The following is a 20037-nucleotide window of genomic DNA, read 5'->3' on the forward strand; positions in this document are numbered from 1 at the left end:
GATCCAACACCAGTTAACATACAATACAAAAATGCAGCACTGTTTTTTTTGCGGTGTTTTATAGTGCTAAAAATGGTCAAATTGGGGAGTCCAAATTGTAAAACCAAAACTGGACAAAACTACAAAATTGTTTAACTGAAAGTTTCAAAGGATAAATCTGAATAGCCTGAAACCATCAGCAAAGTTAATGGAGTGTAAGAATGAAAAAGAACCATTTCTCCTTGCATGACTAAGTATGAAGCAGCATCAGTGTAAAGATCTGGTAAATGCCTCTAAAAGATTTGTAATATTAGCCTATATTTTGGTCCCATTGGACTCCTCTCCCTGCCATTGTACATGCTTAAATAGAATTTAGCTACATCTAACATTTGAGAAATACGATAACAGGATGCCATCTAATTTATTTATATTTTTAAAGTTTTGATTAGGTTCCTAACTACCAGTCTATCAAGAACAAAGAAGATAATATTAGTGAGAATGACAAACTGTAGTGATAGATAAGTTAAAAGCTATTTTGGCTCTTTTCCGCAGCTAATGCATACTGTATAATTATATCATAAATTCTGTTTATATATTTTCATATTTCTAGACCCACCCTTTCACCCATATCCATAACCTCTACAAAGTTTGGCTCAAAGATAACATTTATTTTCCCAAATTGTTTACAGTCCTCGTTTAGAAGGAGGCACAAGGTGATCAGGAAGATCAGCAGGTAACTCGTGACCTTCCAGTTTAACCTTGATGAGGTGGTTAGCTAGGGCAAACTCCTCATCATCCAGGTACCCATCCTTATCCACATCAGCGAGCTTCCAGATTTTTCCTAGAACGTTGTTGGGCAGTTTGGATTTGACCATCTCTTTCTTGGCCATGGCACCAGAGACCTTCCCGTTGACAGGTGACAGGGTGTAGAAGATCTCGTCGTAAGTTGGCTTGTCTTTCGCCACTATCCACTCCAGCTCATCAATGCCTTCGCTAGCACCCTCTCCATAGCCATGCCCGAAGGGTCCATTCATGGTGCCCTCAAAGGCACCACCCTGGACAGACTGGCTGGGCATGGCAGCCTCCTCCTGCCGAACGAGGGTCATGAGTTTGGCAATGTCGTTGGCCAGCATGTCCTCTACTGCTTCCAGCAACTTGGGCTTCAATCCCTGAAACTTAGTGAAGTCCTGACCAGCAAGGACTTCCTAATGACGAGGACAACAAAGATGTAAAAAAAAAAGAAGAAGCATATTCTACCCTTAGAGGATGAGATAATATTTTTTGGAACTTTGGATCTAGTAACTAAAAATAAAACAAACTTTTATTACTCTTAAAATCTTTGGCTAAACAAAAAAAAAAAATATATATATATATATATATATTGGGACAGATGGGACCATTTCCATACCTGCATTTTACTGAGTTTAGGGAAATCACCAGGGGAGATCTGATGTTCCTTTTCAATCTTTGTGTAGATTTCACCCAGGTTAGCAATGAGTTCCTTTTTCTTATTCTCTTTCCCAAAAACATTTGGCATTTCTTTCTTCAAAGCACTGATGATGTAGGCTTGAACCTGGAGAGAAAACATTTTGTCATAACATATAATATTTAAAATAAATCTGTGTTATATTGATATTTAAGCAATTTATATATTAGCAATTTGTCAATTTGAGAGAGACTTGAATGATATAAGAAAATGTATGATAATAATGAATACATACATACTGATATAGGCTATTAAAATAGAAAAGTTATTTTTAAATTGTAATAATATATGTTAAATTTATATTGCATTGGTGGCAAAAACTGAATTTTCATCGTAATTTCTCCAGTCTTCAGTGTTACAAATCATTATGTCAGAAATCATTATGCTGATTTGGGGCTAAAAAAAAATATAATCAATGAAACTTGTGTTGCTTAATATTTTTGTGGAAACGATTGATAAAACAACAACAAAACAGCAAAAACTGTTTTCAACATTGATAATAACGAGAAATGTTTCTTTAGTACCAAATCGGCATACATGTGATACTGAAGACTGAAGTAATGGCTGCTAAACATTCAGCTGTGTCATCACAGGAATAAATTACATTATTATATATACATTATTATATATATATATATATAAAAAATATATTTAAAAAGAAAACTGCTTTTTCTTAAAAATATTTGGGGGTTTTTTGCACATTTTAAATTATTGCAGCGCCACTCTTCCCAGTCTGTCTGGAACACTGTTAACTTCCTGTCTCTATGAAGCTCCTCTTTCCGAAGAGCACAATGTGCTCTGGTTGGTCGCCTCGACCAGTGTGTTGTGATTGGTCAACCGCTTCCTGAGTGTTTCGGAAATTTCACACCCCTTACCATAACAGCGAGTTTCAACACACTACGCTACTCAAGCAGGCCTCGCCACCCTTTATTGCGTATACCTTAGGTGGGAATTATTTAAATTAGTAATATTGTGATGTATACGTTCCCAGAAGAAAACTTAAGACAGCGTTTCAGGGAGTTCAGAAACAATGCTTACTGATATAGAGATTAAATCTCTTTGGAGGGGACTTGGTGCTTTGTAACTTTCAGCAACATTACGCACTAAAGAAAGTTGAAAATGTATAAAAGCAAAATAGGACCCCTTTAAAAAAGAAATGTATAAAAGGAAGACTATAAACTTGGATCACATCTTAGGTGACCAATTTATAAAGTGATCACATGAGGGCAGCACACACCAGGTTACTAATCTAAACAAAAACATTCAAAGAACTTTAAAACTAAAATGTGTCAAAAAGACATCTCTACATTATACCTAACTATAAAAGGTTTAATTTCTTACTTTGGCAAGACGTGCCCGTTTGATGAGGTCGTTCAGCTTGCGCAACGCTGCATTACGTGGAAGCCCCTGGATGTCACGGAAAAGGTCTTGTTCCTCTGCCTCAAACAGTTTCCTGTTATCTGGAACCAGGAGAGGCTGAGCCCAGAAAGAACCAATGTACACTCGGATGACCTCTGGGGTGTTGACGATTTTACCGAGAGACCACATGAGGGCGCCATAGACCCTCATGAGCTGCTGGGTCCCGATCTGATCAGCTTTGTTGAGCACCACCCGCATCTTGTCCTCGTGGTTTTTCAGAGCTCGGATCACCTCAGAGAACTCGTCTGAGATATCTAACTTGTGTGCATCAAAGAGAAGAATGATGCGGTCCACACGTTCAGCAAACCATTCGAGCACAGCAGCAAAGTCATAACCTGAAACAGAGATAAGGATATGACATTTTTAATACAAGACAAGGCTTTTTAACAAACAAGAAAAAAAAACAGTTAATCCACTTAATAAATAGTCATTCAGTTTATTCAATGCAAAGGGAACTTGTTTTTGTTTATGTGAGCTTTCTTTATAAAGCACAACCAAACACTTCTCTTTCCATCCAGATAAAGGGCAGTACATCAGTCAGCAGATATTTGACCCTAGAACTTCCTGATCTTGCTCATATCACTCAACACCAACACGAACAAGCAGAAATCTATTAACAGGTAAACTCACACAATACAAAATGTGTGAGTTTTGCTGTCAAAGGAAAGTCTTTACGTAATAGAACCCATCTCCTTTTATCCAGTCCTTTTATTTTGCACTACACCACTACTGGCTCATTAGGGTGGAGTACAGCTGCCCTTAAACATGAGGGGGGAAAAAAACAGATGAGACGTCTGGTCAACTACAGCGAACTAACATCACGTCCACTCACGCTGGCAAACAGGAAAGAGAATAAATTGTCCCACAGAAACTCCTTCCTCTCCCCATGTTTGGTTATTTTCTTGTATGGTTAAAAGGATCACAGGGAACAATGGAAATCGGAGTAAAATATTTTGACAGTAGCCAAGGAGATGACGATGTGTCAAAACTAAATTTAAGATGCTGGGATATGAAACGAATGTGTGGTAATGGGAAAAGTCTGTGTACTCCAAAATACCTAAGAGAAAATGTCTAAAAAAAAAAGTCTTTTGCATTCACATTTTTCAACAAGGGTCAGCATTAATATTGCTAGACAAATTCGGCGATCTTTCCAAAAAGCTACTTATGAGATCTTGAGGGTTTAATCTTCAGAGATTTCTCTATATGCCATAATACACATGCTAAAGCTAAGGAATTTCCAACCCAACTCTCCTGCTTACTCAGACAGAAGTTACCAATTTATGTTTGGATTGTGTAGAGTGTGTGGAAGACAGGAAAGTCTGCGTCCCAGCTCACAACAGTTGTCAACGTCAGCAGGATGTGAAATCTGGATCTGAATCCAACATGGGCGTGACTTCACGGATACACTACTCTGCTTTATTGACAGTTATCCATTACAATATTCATAGCAATACTAATGAAACAGGCCGTTATGATATACAATGCAATACAATAAAATGCAAAGACAATAATAAAAAAAAGCAAATGCACAATGCAAAAAAACAAAACAAAAAAACTGTTAAGACCTTAATTGAATTTGTGTGTGAACCAGAAATGCAGTAATTTGGTACACTTAGTAAATAATGTGATTTTAAAAAAAAAACTATTGTTCTTTTTGCCAGCAGTTATGAATTTACTGTGGGTAGATTAGCAATACAAGGCTTAAAGGCTTTTTTATGCATCTAAATCAGCATTCTTTCTGAATAGGATCCATTTCCTCAAGGAGTTTCTTTCTACATTCAGAGCAGACACTGATAAGCTGGTTGTGTATATACACATTAATATGGCTGGTAAAGACTGTGACAGCAGAGGTAGCTCATATGGATGGAATTTTTACTCTGTTTTCCCCTAATGGTATGGCTTTTTCCAATTCTTTGCTTGCTTTCCTTCTAATACTTTCCAAAAACATATCCTTGTGTAAACTATGGGATATCCTTGTTTATGTAAGAATGCCATAGTAACTGTGTTTGTTCCTGCACTAAAATCTGTAAAAGTGGGCACACAAAAGCTGCACTTAATAAAAGAAATTGAAATTACAACATTGCAAATAGCAAGACAATTTTATCAAGACTAATTTAATCCTCTTGCTGATGCAGTTACGGTTACAAACATACATTTACATCATTAAATGATTCAATCAATTCATGAACAAACAAAAGCAAATGAATGAATTAACAACAAATGCACAGACGAATGAATGACCTAAATGAATGACAGTGGACTGGAAACTATGCAGATAAGCAAATATAGCAGTTTGGAAAATAAATTACACCAGCCATCTATAAAGATGATGGTTTTGTGCATATTATGTACAGTGAATACAGGGCTGGGACTTAAAGTTTACAACCAACACAAAGATCCAACCACCATAAATAGGCATTTGGTTCATGCTGGTCTGAAGGTTGGACTTAATTTCCGTAAAGGGAAAAAAAATGAAAAAAGAAATTTGGCTCAGTATAGATGGCTGTCATTTAGATTTTAGTATTGCCTCCACCCTGCTAAAATCTAATCCAGATTGACCCACAATCTCTCTGCCTGAATAAAAAAAAACATTACAAAAACACTGATAAAACAAGATATTAAAGCATGCATAGATGTCATTTAACAAGCTCTCAGTAAAGGTTAACCTCTGGTTTTTGTACCTTGAGACCCTAGAAACAATATATAATACCTAATGCGAATGTCAATAAATAACTGGGAGGTTTTAGTGTTTAGTAATGGGAGCCCTTGTCCTGCAGCATCTCTGCAAAAAGGTTTGCTCATAACATATTAAGCAGCAGCTGTTTCTGAAACAGTTGTGAATGTTGCTTAACAGGTGTCGACTGGAACTGATTCAGACCAGATGAATAGCTACAAACTATAAAATGTTTAGGATTGTGGTGGCTATATTGCTTTTGTCTGCTTATTTTTAACCATGTCTATTTCCTTACAGCTCTGACATGGACATTATCTATAGTTTAATCTTAACTTTCATTAATAAAAAAAAAAAAACAGCCCTCAAAATTCTCTCTTTGTAATACCATCATACATTTGACAGTAGACTCCAGACTCGACAGGATAACTGCACTGGTGGTGCCATAATATCAGAGGGGAGAAATGTTGGAGAATACATACAAGGTCAGTAAGATTGTTTTAATGGTTTTGAAAAGTCAAGTCTCATGTTCACCAAGGCTGCATTTGATCAAAAATACAGTAAAAAAATAATATTATGAAATATATTAAAACAGATAACAAACATAATGTTTTTTAAAAATTCTAATAATATTTTAAAATGTAATTTATTCCTGTGATGGCAAAGCGGAATTTTTAGCATCATTACTCTAGTCTATCAACTATTAATCCAACACACATCTTGTATTTGACAAATAAATAGTTTTTGAACCCACTGATTAACCATGTTACATACCATTCAGTCTTTGGAAACTGAATTAAACAATTTATTTCATAGTAATAATTCTGCTATTATATTATATCAGCAGCAGCATACATGTGAGAATTATGGAAGGGGGCCTGAAAAAGTTGTGAGCATTCATCTGTGCATGGAAGGAAATGATCCTTTTCCAGTACCAGCACATGTAAATGTGGCACCTCCACAAATTCCTGGAAAGCACAGGGAGAGGAAGAATGGAGAAATCTGCTGTAATGATCTACATAAACAATAGCACATTCTCAGGGGATCAGTTTCTCCAAGCTGGAAATAAGTCATTAGAATTATCATTTATGTACACTATTCATAATAAAAGGCATTGATTTACACAGAAGATGGCAACATGGAATTGTGATAAAAGGCATAATGCTTGCCCTGAAAACTGCACAGCCACTAAATCTAGCCCACTGAAAAAAGTGCTTTAATAAGTATATTGAGTAGAGCATTATGGGATGCTATCAGTGATAAAAATTGACACGCAGCAAAGCCTACTAAGCACTGAAGAATTAATGTGGGCACTGTGTACAGTAAACAGGAGAGGTACTAGAATAGAGCCCTGTGGAACACTATACAGTTTAAGACAAGGACACAGAGCAACATTTAGGAAATAAACCAAATTAATAAAGTGCACACACAAAGGGATCACAATGGAATTTGATTCTATATTCACCAAATTTAAAATAAAAAAAGCTAAAAATTATTTTATATTTTGACTTATTTGAAATATAAATTTTAATCTTATATGAATAAGAACTCTGTTTTCCACAATCACAAACACTAATTGATATAATTAGGGCTGCATGATGTATCGTTTTAGCATCGATATCACGATGTGCGCATCCGCAATAGTCAAATCGGAGGATGTGCAATGTAGTACAGGGTCCGTAATTGATCCGTGATCCGTATGGGCCAGCTGTCCCCTGGTTCAGAACTCATGTGATTCGCAGATTAATTGCAAAGTTTAACCATCATAGAGTATCATTTGCATGTGTTTTTAAGTCCTGTCAGTTTAAACATCAAGAGCGCTGTTTTGTGTGCGCACACAGAGCCACGCAAGACAGCACGTGAAGTTCGTGAACACAGAATTCCCTTCCTTATCGATTTGTGCTTGAACGGAAATGTGCACAGAAAATTAAGTCAAAATGCCCATATCGACAAGGTTCCTCGTAAACGCAGTCAGTAATGGTAATTAATTACCGGTATTGGATATGTGCATTCGTCTTAAAGTGACAGCAGTCCAATATACCCGCAACTTTTGTGTTTTGTTGTTTGATTAATTTGGTGTGACAAACAGAGAAAGAGAAAATTCCTTTAGTAGCTTTAACAAAGATAAGCTGTATTAATTATATACATTTAATTTATACAGTAAACAGGGCTCCAGACTAACTTTTCCACTGGTTGCACTGGTCTCAGTTGGTCGCACCAGCATATGATTTGGTCGCACCTTTTTTTTTTTTTACATGCCATGGGATTAATCAATGCATGTTGATGAATAGTGGTCTTAATCTGCATACCATAGTTTTGCACTGATGTAAAAAGACTGACAGTGACACAAGACCTCATGTTAGCAAAATGTTTTAATCTTTTAACTATCAAATCAAAATATTCTCCAAAAAACTATTAAAAAGTTAAAAGTAAAAAGATGACTGTGAAAAATAGTAGTATTTAATTAAATGCATTTATGATGAAATTCATTGTCATGTCAATTTGTGACCACGAACTATGCGCTGTCACTTTAATTCAGCGCGTGCAGCACAGCAAAAATAGACTCGGTGTGTAAACCTTTTTTTTTACAGTCTATGACTGCTACGCACCGCTCCTGGAACGGATGCAGTAAAATAAAAATAAAATTTTAACTCGCACATTCTCAAAAAATGGTCGCAGTCTGGAACCCTGGTAAAGACTATACAGTGTTATTTTACATTTGATTATTCAATGTCTGTACTGTTAATTTACCTGAAAAACAAAAGCACTGCTTATTCTGTCTTTGTTCTATTGTATTCATCTATGCTTGTAATTTGTTTATTATTTTCTACCAATTTACCAATACACCAATCATCCTAGATTCATTAATTCTTTACAAATAGAGCTATTCAAATCACAAGGTGAAATTGTTTTCATATCGCAGAAAAACAAATTATCACAATATCAGTTTTTTCCAATATCTTGCAGCCCTATTTATAATACTACAGCCATCTCTTGTTAAGATATAGGATCGGAAAAATATTTGGTTGGGAATAGCTCAGTATGCTTGAAACAGTATGTATATCATATTATATATATAATATAATTACATAATTTTGAAGTGCCTTGTCGTTAACTGCGTGTAAAGTCTAACTGCGGTCAGGGTGAAGGGGGACAGATGTGAAGTCAGCAGACTTCAGAAGATTATTAACTGACCTCAAAAGGTCTACGAATGAGCAGGACATTTTTAGGGTTTAAGGTTGAAAGTTAAAACATGGCATACTATCAAAACTATTATAAGCAGTCCTCACTGATCTATTCTTCTATAAAGTCAGCACAGGAGTTCAGAACCACAATATGGAGACCGCATTGCTGTGAAGAATGAAGTGGGAGGAGATAAGATTTTTTTTTTTTTTTTTATGAAATGCGGAGAGAGAGAAAAGGACTGCATTAAAATAGCAAGCACACTCATCCTCTTCCAAAGAACAGCATGACTGTGGCTAGATGTCCAAATAGTTGTCATTCCTGAATATCCATGTTTTTCAGATCAGTTACAAAACTGATCATCCCATTATTCTCAGACAGGCCCAGATTTCCTCCTAAACTTATTGCTGTTAGGGTATTGTATTCACACATGACATCCACTTGACCTCAGACTATACCTGGCTACAAGCCACATTACGATCTATGACAAGGCAATGACTAGCACTTTAAGTGTGAATCATTGTCTGTTTTGTTGTCAATTCTGCCTATGTAGGACTTGAAATAAGAGCCAAAATACTAACATTTTCCATGTTTAGATAATGACACTACCAGGGCTTTCCTTATACATTTCCCCCCACTTGCATTCAATTACTGTAACATCAGTAAAGAGGAAGCTTTGAACACAATAGAGACAGAATCTTTAAATAAATGCATTTTGTGAAGAGACGGACTTTCCATACGCATCACAAGCTCTGTGAATAGCTTTCAGGGGAAAATAAACAATTGTTATAATATTAGTTTTATCACAAAAGTGGCTGTAAGAAAATAGCTAAAGCATTGAAAAATTCCCATTTCCACTATCAGGATAATAGTTAAGAAGTTCCAATCAACTAAAGAAGTTACAAATCTGCCTGGAAGAGGACATGAGTCTATACCGTCCTAATGTACGGTGAGGAGGAAAGTTTAAGTGGCCAAAGACTCTCCAAGGATCACAGCTAAAAAATGCAGAGATTACTTAAGTCTTGGGGTCAGAAAGCCTACTTTTTTTTATTATCAAACAGCACCTACATCACCACAAGTTGTTTGGGAGGGTTTCAAGAAAACTCCAGAATATTCAGTCATCAGACAACTGGAACTTCAAAAGGGACCGGATTCTATGGTCAGGTGAAACTAAAAAAAAAAAAAAAAAAAAAGCTTTTTGGCAGCAAACAGGGATAAAGAGTACCCCATGCTCTGCTAGAAATCTTATAATGGGCAGTGGTTGGATCTTCCATCAGGACAACAATCCAAAAGAAACATCAAAATCATCACAAATGTGTCACGGAGAACAAAATGAAGCTGCTGCCATGACCATCCCAGTCCCCAGACCTGAACCCTACAGAAAATGAGTGGGTTGAACTGAAGAGAAGAAGCGCCAACATGGATCTGTGAATCTGAAGGATCTGGAGAGATTCTGTATGGAGGAATGGTCTCTGATCTCTTCTCAGGTGTTCTCCAAACTCATCAGGCTTTTGATAGATACTGACTGACCACTGCAGACCGGGAACACCTCACAAGAGCTGCAGTTTTGGTGATGCTCTAACCCAGTCTTCTAGCCATGTGCTTCTAACACATCAACTTTAAGGACAAAATGTCCACTTGCTGCCTATTATCCTAATATATAATTTTTTTAGTAACATTCATAACCAAACAATTTCAATAATTATTGATTTAATTTGATCAAATGTTTCCAAGATGTAATTTCACATATCACGCATAAGCACTAATGGACATCTCAAAATCCTTCATTTTATTCAAAATCTCCTCATTTCATGCCAATCTAATTCAATAGAATCAGGTGACCCTTCGCTGTGTCCTGTCTCCGGAGTCTGAATTCTCTCAGTCGTCATGCCTTCACCATCATCACTATCAATCTTTATGGCTCTCATTCTGCCTCAGAGGAGGAAGAGCAAAGGACAGCAAAGAGAAAGTAACCCTGGCCCCTGATGGAGAGCCGTCACCTCTCTTGCTCTTTTTAATGAGCTGAAGACCTTGAGAATAAAACCATGTGTGAAAATCACTGGGATAAGTTCAGAGTGCAGCACATGGGATGCATACTATGATCTCACACAAGCTTATACAACCATGTATCAGCCTGGAAATACTTTTCCCATACACTAATGATGTTTTTACATCCGCCCAGGCACTGCCAAGCTCGGGGGGGGGTTTGGTTGCTTATCAGAGACCATAGGGTGCGGCCCATTTGAAAGTAAACCTAAATAACGTGAGATAAAGCTGTACGGTGTGGAATGCAAGAGTGTTCATGAACACCTGGTTATTGTCATCCACTCATGTCTGTACTCTCTCATGGAGCTCACAGGCAATTCTCTTATATGTATACCACCACCAGATCATCCCCCAATACAAAAACATATTGTGTCTCTACCATTGTACAATGATCCATACCATGGTAGTAAATGATTATCATATTCATCATGTACCATGGTATTTAATATGGTACACCAAGATACTCAAAGAATACCATGGTACACGTGTCCAAAAAACATGATATTACCATGGTTTGGTGGTATCTTAAAATCTTTAAACCATAAACCATAAAAAAATGTAGATGCTACAAGCCCAAAACAGTGTTATTTCAGTATTATTTATATACAAACATGATGTTAGCGTGGTTTCGTTTTAAACACAACAAAACATAGAAGTGCCATCGTATAAAAAAGAAAATAGCAGTCTGTAGAAGGGATGTGCCTGAAGCCATATCTTATTCGGAGAGGCATGGATAATGAATAACGTATTCTACAGAGCCCCTAAAGGGACATGGTGATGAAAAAAAATTATACGAGAGGAGAAATTATAGTTTAATGCTTTTGCGCCAAACATTTGCGTTCCCCTAAAAAGCTTTTGCGTGTTTTTTTTCCCTCTCATCTCCTGCATTTTTTCATCACCATGTCCCTTTAGGGGTGCCGTAGAATGTGTTATTCATTTATCAGTTTCTTTCCGAATAATTCTGAAATTCGGCTTTAGGTATTCGGCTTGGGGCACATCCTTAGTCTGTAGGTATACATTGAAAAAAACCTTGGTACCATTTTTACCATGCCCACAAAATATGTTATTACTATAAACATATCCAATTTTTTGTGACTGACTCTTGTCTGTCTGGTGCCGACAGCAGGAAAGCCATCCCGGCGTAAATCTACTCACACACACATACATTATACATGCTCAATAACACATAACTGAATCTTTGAACAAGGATGCATTCAAGCAGTCCGCTCATTTGTACGTCCTTACCACACCCTCTCTGTTCCGCGGTAATGTCTGTTTCCTGGCCTGAGCTGTCGCCCCTCTTTGTCAGACTGTTATCTGTAGATGCCACTCACCCTCTGATCACATTTACATGGTCTTCAGGGAAAGCCAAGGAGAGGCCCACCCGCACGCACACACGCGCCACGGCAGATAGACAAGCACAGGAAGAGTCTCAAAGTGACACCGGTTACCACCACACACAATGCTCTCTTAAAGTTTTCTTGAATAAACAATACCAACATGCTCCATTGTCATTTCTGAGCCTGTAACAGGTCCAGACTAGTCAATTATACTTCTAGGGAAGCAAAAAAAAAAATCCTGTACCTTATCTCCTGTGCTGCTTAAGGACAATTAACCACCAAACACACTGCCTAAGGGCTATTTGGACATTTTAGACAGTTTTGTATCATTTTTGTTTTCAGGGAGGGCTTAGAAAAGCCATTGTTCTTGCCAAATCATAGTGTTTGATGGGAAAGGACAGTCCACATTGTCACTATAGAATAATTAGGTTTTCAACTTCCCTTCCTTCCTACAGGAAAAAAAAACCTTTGGAAGAAGAGTGGGTTTGTTGTGCTGTAATGTAAACAGGAGAACTAAAAATACTTCCCTCTTAACACTCCCATAATGCAGAAGCTAACTAAATTAACCTCCCTTCCTTTGCTTGGGACATATGTTACACACTCACAGCTGTCTATGCAAATGGCACTTGTATTAATAGGACAAAGAGTATGAAGTTGTGGTAACTCTGGGAAGGAAAGTCAGGTTATGGTAAAAAGAAGTGAAGACGACAATTATAGAAAGAGGAAATAAAAAATAAAAAACACATACCTCTGCTAATCCGCTGTTTCTCTCCGGACAGAATTCCAGGAGTGTCTATGATGCTGATGCTGTCCAGCACTGCATTTGGCATCTGAGCACATATAAACCTGAGAGAAGAGGATCAAACATTTTTAAAAAAGGATAGATACTTGAAACAATCAGACATTTCACCATTGGGCCTAGTGATCTGGCAGTAATGTTTTTAGTGCAACATGACTGATTGGAAGGAATTCCCTTCTCGTTCTCTCTCGCCAAATCTTATCATTCCAACTCTTACCTCAGCTTTTCCATTACCATATGTTTGCAGCTTATCTTTCTGTGCGTTCTTCATTTAAGTCTATGTGCCAACCCATATGCTTTTATTTCCATGTCGTTAACATACCAGCACATTTTAGTCATACAAAAACAATCTTCAACCTCAAACCCCCTACCACTGTGTTCCCCCTTATGTATTTTACTCATTCCCACCCCTTCATTTTTCCAGAAAGAGTGCCATCACTTATTCTCTACATGCGGGTACCTTCACTCCTGCCAATCACATCCCATATTTCTTTTCTGCATACATTCCACTCAGTACTGGACTTGCTGCAAATTGACAAAGACAGTTTGTGTCACTATGGCTGATATAAAGCATAAAGTAAGCAGGGCCAGAACAGAGACATGTTTCCTTCCATCCAGAAATCCAACATGTACTTTTATTTTCGAGAATTGAGGAATAAATAATTTAGAGTTAACTGATAACATCTAAACACTACTAGCCTGTTTTTGAAGTCAAGCTTCAGAGGTTCAGGTCAGTAAACATCCTGCAGAAGTTAAAATTAATTTCCTGCATGATGCAACTTTATATACTACCATTCAAAAGTTTGGGGTCAGTAAGATTTGTTTTTAAAGAACTTAACACTTATTATTATTCAGCAACGATGCAATACATTTATCAAAAGTAACCGTAAAGACATTTATAATGCTTTCTATTTCAAATAAATCTTTCTATTAGTCAAAGAATCCTGAAAAAAAGTATCACAGTAAGCTTGGTTTAGTTTAGACTCAGTTTAGACTAAGGCTCGTTCTGCTGCCAGATGGGTATTTTAAAGCTAAAACAAGGAGACAGTGCAGGCTGACACCAAAATATACAAAATTAAGCCATGGACACACCAAGCCAACGATCGGCCATCGAGCAACGTCAAGCCGTTTTAGTCGGCCGAATTAGTTTTTTGGTGTGTTCCGCACCGTCGTCTATTTTTTTGGGGGGCCGATTCAGCATGTAGAATTGGCGTCGGGCCGTCGGTGAGAGAGAGAACTTGATTGGCTGTTCAGCTTAGTGAATGCATGAGAATATTAGCAAAACAGCAAGCAAAGTCGTCAAAATGGTACAGATGTTCTAATTTTATGTCATTTTACATGAGTGGGCGAATATTTTAATATTTTCACATTAGCTGAGTGGAATAAAGAAAGTGTTCAGGAGGATTGATATTCAAAACGGTAAGCAAGCGCTGGCTTTCCGGTATGTGTATCTGCAGCGTCAGTTTCCCTTTTTGAATGACGAATATAGATTAATATTTCTGCAGATTTAGACCGTTGTCTCATTTACATGCAGGCACAGAACACGCAGGCACAGAACACGCATGCTAATTGGCAGTTGGCTGTAGTTCTCTCTGTGTGTTCAAGTGCAGCTTTTTTGCCCCGACGCAGGCAAATCGAGGCGACAACACGGCTTTCATCAGCGCTAGTTCTTTGGTGTCGGTTTGGTGTGTCCCGACTCCCTACCCTTACTGTAAGAGTAAAACTCTGTTTATACACTTCTAGTAAGTATGGACTGCATATGAACAAACTAATTAGCCTGTGATGTTAAATAATGTGTCCTCTTGCTGATGTAATATTCAGGGAGAGTAATGTCAACCTCATCTCCCTGTGTAGTTTATTCAAGAAAAATGTAAAATTTCAGCTGCTTCCAGGACTTCTTAATGTCCCAAAAACACCACAAAAAATCATTGCATTGCTTTTTTTTTTATTCAATGACTCCTTGGTGTGCAAAAATTTCAGAAACCAAGCTGACAAACACACAAATCAAAATGGCTACACAGAGATGCATATCAGAAGTAAAACCTGTTTAGTAAGATATACAGCAGTAACGGAGCATGTTTCAATGCATAACACAAAAGAGTAAACGGCAACCAACAACGGCAATAACTGTAAATTAAATGAATCTTCACCCTGACCCTAGTAGAGGTTAAAACACCATATATGGCTTAGACGTTCATACATTTGCTCTTGGGAAAACACTACAGTGGTGAGAATCTGCAATCAGCTATATGGTTCAATACAGGCCAGGCCAGAGCCTAGGGAAAATGATGAATGCAGCTGCACAGGAGGGGAAAGAGCATGCATACTCAAGTTACACATGAGTAGTAGGGAGAGTGGGGACAACAGCACAAAGGCGGAGCATCCATGTTTAACTGAACTACTGGAACAAGGTTAATATGTACTAAAAATCTATAGCAGTGATAGTCACAAGGCACGCACACACCCTTGACAGCTCGCCAGTGACCTTCAAGCTACCTTTGAACCTCTCCAACAAGGTCAGAGTGCAAAATACTGGGAGGGAAAATGCAATATGCTTGATAAGCAATAATCAGCATAATATAAAGGAAGCTGGGGTCATATATTTTCAAACGGGGGACACTTTTGCGAGTGAACACTGAAATTGCTGTGTCAGTTCCTCAGATTATCTGTGCAGTGCCTTATATGAGTCAGTTCTTTTTAACCTCTTGCCAACCTATTTAAAAAAAAAAAAAGAATATTCTCACAAACAAGTGTCAGAACACTAAAATCACACACCTACAGAAAAGTCTCTGATCAATTCATGATTACACTGAGCTTCTCAAGAAAATCTGATTTGACCTTAAAACAACACACAGTCAAGGAGAGTTCAGGGAGAGAGGAGGGCTGAAATCTTTAACTATTCCCCTCCCACTCATGATTGACTAGTCAACCTACTTATTGCTCAAATTGAAAGCATTCCAAGATTTTCTTTAAAAGGACATTTTCGTAGAATAAAACGCAGTTTGCCAGCCCAGGCATGTTGGGGTGTAAATATGATCCGTGCATAATATGATCCCTCTAATTCAAGCATTGACCAGCATGGGGTTGTAGTGAAGTCCTCATATCTGCAACAAGCACAAGTCAAAGGAAAAGTGTAGTACTAGTCCTTGAGAGAAGACACACCCATCTCTGTTCATGTCACATATGTAACATGTTGAAAAGACAACTGTGAGTTGAACTGATACACCATTACAAACGTCAACTCAGTTTCTTTTCATGTCATTCCTTATGGAGGGCCCCATTCCCCAAGAGCTTGTTAAAAAGACCTTTAAAGGCCTCTGCAGCTGTCAAAACCAGGGTCAGCTGACGTTCCTCTTCGACGAGGGAACCAAAGACTAACGAGCAAGAAGTTTTATGCACACAAAATGTGTATTAATATCTTCAATAATTATTGAAACACAATGAAAAAGGGAAAGTTTTGCTGGTATAAAGGTTTAAAATTGAGTTCAGGTAAAGCTTTAATGTCAGGTTCAAAAGCCTGAAGACTTTTTCTCTGGGGCGTGACAACTATATCTAAAAGTATTAATAAAGGTTTGTGAGGATTACAAAGAAGCAAATCATATCAGTCTTCATAAACTGACAGACATACATGTTTGCAGGCCAGAAAACATGTGATTTGACGTTGGCTGTCAAAGTGTGTGTTAAACAACATACAAATGACTATTACAATAGTGTGAGTGGTAAAAAGCAGGAAAAAGTAAGTATGTAATATACTTAATCAAATCTTCATCAATGATATAAAACACCAATGGTGAACCAGTTAAGAATTCAGCTTTACTCCTGTTAAAGCTCCACCCTTGCAATACAGCTGGCGACTTCAGCATGCAAAGTAAGCTGGAAAAAAAGTGCAGGAGTTTCAATTTTCAGTACAACATGAACACCCTCTTCACCCTTTTTAATGTCCAGAAGGCTCCTATCGTTACATTTCATAAAAGTAATGCCGAGTAACGTTATATGAAATACAAAACTTGACAACCTCTTGACAGACAACACCCTGAAAAGCTGCAATCCTGAGCAATAAAAACAACTGCAAAAGACACATGATTATTGTAAACACTGCACTTTTTCAGAATGTGTTTATTTTTAAAAAGAAGGTTGTTTGAAAGTGTAACTTAATGAATGAAGATCTCACCTGTTCAGAAAGGCGTTTCCAAAGGCGTTGAGTTTTCTGAAGGGTTTCTTGGGGTCAACCACTAAAGCATTGCCCGGGATCAGACCCTCCTGTTCCCCGTACATCACCGCTATGAATGAATCGGTGGTCGGTTCGGGGCCTATGCGCATCCCGGGGAAATCCTGCTCCATGAGATGACGAATAAAAGTGGTTTTCCCTGTGGAGTACTGGCCCACTAAAAGTACCATCGGCTTGTTATCGAAATCAGCATCTTCCAGAGCCGGAGAGTGGAAGTCGTGAAAGCGGTACGTGTCTTCTAGTGGAAATAATTTGGTCCGGTAGAGTCGCTTCAACCCGTCAGAAACAGTCTGAAACAGTTCGGGGTCCTTTTTCTTCCCGTCGTTGTTCGCCCAGCTGAACATGTTGCAAAATGTGTCAAATAAACTTGTGTAAAATAAACTACAAGTTCTCTGCTGATTTCTAGGCAGTTTAATCCAGCGGTTCGAATGAATTAACGGTCCAATGCCAGGTAACGTTACAGCGGACTGCCAGCGTGGTGGGTCTGTCCTGTCAGCTGTTCAACTAACTGTTGTCTTTTTATGCATTCATTTATATTTTGCCAACTTTGACTTTTTCCGTAAATCAGACTGAAGTTAGTTAACTCCCGTCAGTTGCGACCTGACTTGCAGGGAGATCGTTTTCTTTTATAGACGTTGGAGTTGCTCCCACAGCCCGAGCACTCTGCGCGTGACAGTGCGAGCTCGCGCCCCCAACAACATTTTTAATACATTACTAATGACCGGAACTCAAGGGAACTTCCAAAATAAAAGCCCCCCATCACCACCTACCCACCCACCCAAAATGGGGTTTTGTGAAACACAGCTGACGTTCTTTTTTTCTAACAAATAAAGTTTATATTGATTATAATAACCTTAACTTTTAATTGTTTTAATGAATGAATGAATGAATGAATGAATGAATGAATGAATGAATGAATGAATGAATGAATGAATGAATGAATGAATGAATGAATGAATGAATGAATGAATGAATGAATAATTTAGAGGCCATAAATTACTAGAAATTTATTCAACAACATTTAATATAATGTAATATAATGTAATGTAATGTAATGTAATGTAATGTAATATAAAATAATATAATATAATATAATATAATATAATATAATATAATATAATATAATATAATATAATATAATAAAGCCAATTTAACAGGTTAAATCAATGCCATCTGTTCATGCCCAAAATATTGTATGAATGAACCTCACATGAAAAACTTGGGAAGGACAGTAATATTCCTGTTTTGGGGGATGGGATGGGGGTTTTCTTTTGAGCATGTAACTGGCTGACTGCTATATTTGTCCTGGAATAGAGTAACAGTTGCTGGTCTGAGTCTGTGCCAGGTTTGACACTGTCTGTCATAAGGGGGTCCTAGAAATTGACACTCATCACCCTCAAATAAATACTCTGTAATGTTCTTTTAATCTGAAACTGTGAAAATTATGTAGAAGTGCTTATAGGCCTTACAAATAATAAAAGTAAAACAACCAAGAAAAGCAAAAGATGCGTCTTTAGAGGCCTCTTGTGAGTTGGCTCACGTGGCTCAGCTATTGTATCAGAGAGTGAAAATTAATGAAAGAATTCTTTCATTTTGACAGTCATTCGTTTAGAATTATCATGTGGTTTGCAGGAATTTCCCAGAGCTTTATGTTCTTCGAGTATCAGAATGGGATGCAGACAAACAAACCCATTGTTTATTTATTTAATTTATTTATTTATTTATTTTTTAATCAATTAATATTGTTTATCTGCCATGTTTGTGAGGCAATTTACTGTCTGTAAGCTTAATTCTAGTCTTAGAGCTATTCCTATATCTAAAACTCCCCTGCACGACCTTTCAGGGGGGGAACTCTGGGCAAAACAAAACTGAAAGTGAAAGAAGTCTGACATTTACAGGAAATTGGCTTTGGATTCAGGTTGTTTGTGAGTGAAGTGGAATATTTTGTCAGTGATTTCTTTTTAATGGCTTATGTGTGACTAAAGGACTCTTGATACCAAGGATAATAACTAGGCCTAATGAGAACGATAACTGTAAAGTTTTAATAATCGTTCTAATTCTATAAAAAAGGGAAAGTCCACACCACAACTATAATGATAACGACACACTTTCAGAACGATTTTTTTGAGCCAATAGAAATCCAGCTTGATTATTTAAACTGGCAGACGACAAAAACTGAAGCTTATAATAAACTCAGGGTGCATCTCAATCAGCTCCCTAGTTCAGTAGTCAGGGCACTGATCAGGGAGTCAGCCATTTTAAGGGTGGTCTCAATCGCAAAATCCTTCTAACATTCCCTCCCTAAATAGTCCCACAATGCATCGTGAAAACCAGGGAACGGAAGTTCTAAAGCAGGGATGGGCAACGTCGGTCCTGGAGGGCCACTGTCCTAGAGTTTAGCTCCAACCCTGAAAAAAATCACCTGCCTGTAATTTTCTAGTAATCCTGAAGACCTTGATTAGCTTGTTCAGGTGTGTTTGATTAGGGTTGAAGGCAAGCTAAACTCTGTAGGACAATGGCCCTCCAGGACTGAAGTTGCCCATCCCTGTTCTAAAGCATGAAACATAAATCACGTGAGCCATCTCACTATACATAATGACATGCGATAGATGTTTTTAAAATAGAAATTATTATTCAATTATATTTTAGCATACCGTAAACATACATCGCTAGACAGGTAATGAACATAATCTAGCAAACATTTATAATTTATTTGGCTGAAATGTTTCACACATGTAATAAGCAAAGTGTTTATCATCATAATGTACTTTAAATAATATTAAAACATAATGTCAGAAATTAAACATTTTAAATCATTCTGCTGTTGTTCATACAGTAGTGATGTTGTACAATTAGGACGTTGTCAGGTCGGCGGAAATAGAGTCA

At 37.5% G+C, this 20037-nt stretch overlaps 1 protein-coding gene across 1 annotated transcript; it reads right to left on the reverse strand.

Annotated features, from left to right (window-relative positions):
• Positions 1–407: 407 nt before the first annotated feature.
• On the reverse strand, positions 408–17726 carry ehd1b (EH-domain containing 1b). The gene is made up of 5 exons (XM_056247647.1): positions 17095–17726; positions 12873–12970; positions 2807–3219; positions 1388–1552; positions 408–1184 (listed from the first exon to the last, which is right to left on the reverse strand). Exons 1-5 carry the CDS (start codon positions 17493–17495, stop codon positions 663–665), a joined length of 1599 nt encoding a protein of 532 aa, XP_056103622.1. The 5' UTR covers positions 17496–17726; the 3' UTR covers positions 408–662.
• Positions 17727–20037: the final 2311 nt, after the last annotated feature.

Source organism: Rhinichthys klamathensis, unplaced genomic scaffold (genome assembly GCF_029890125.1).
Source record: "Rhinichthys klamathensis goyatoka isolate OS25496 unplaced genomic scaffold, OSU_Roscu_1.1 h1tg000050l_1, whole genome shotgun sequence".
NCBI classification, from domain to species: domain Eukaryota; kingdom Metazoa; phylum Chordata; class Actinopteri; order Cypriniformes; family Leuciscidae; genus Rhinichthys; species Rhinichthys klamathensis.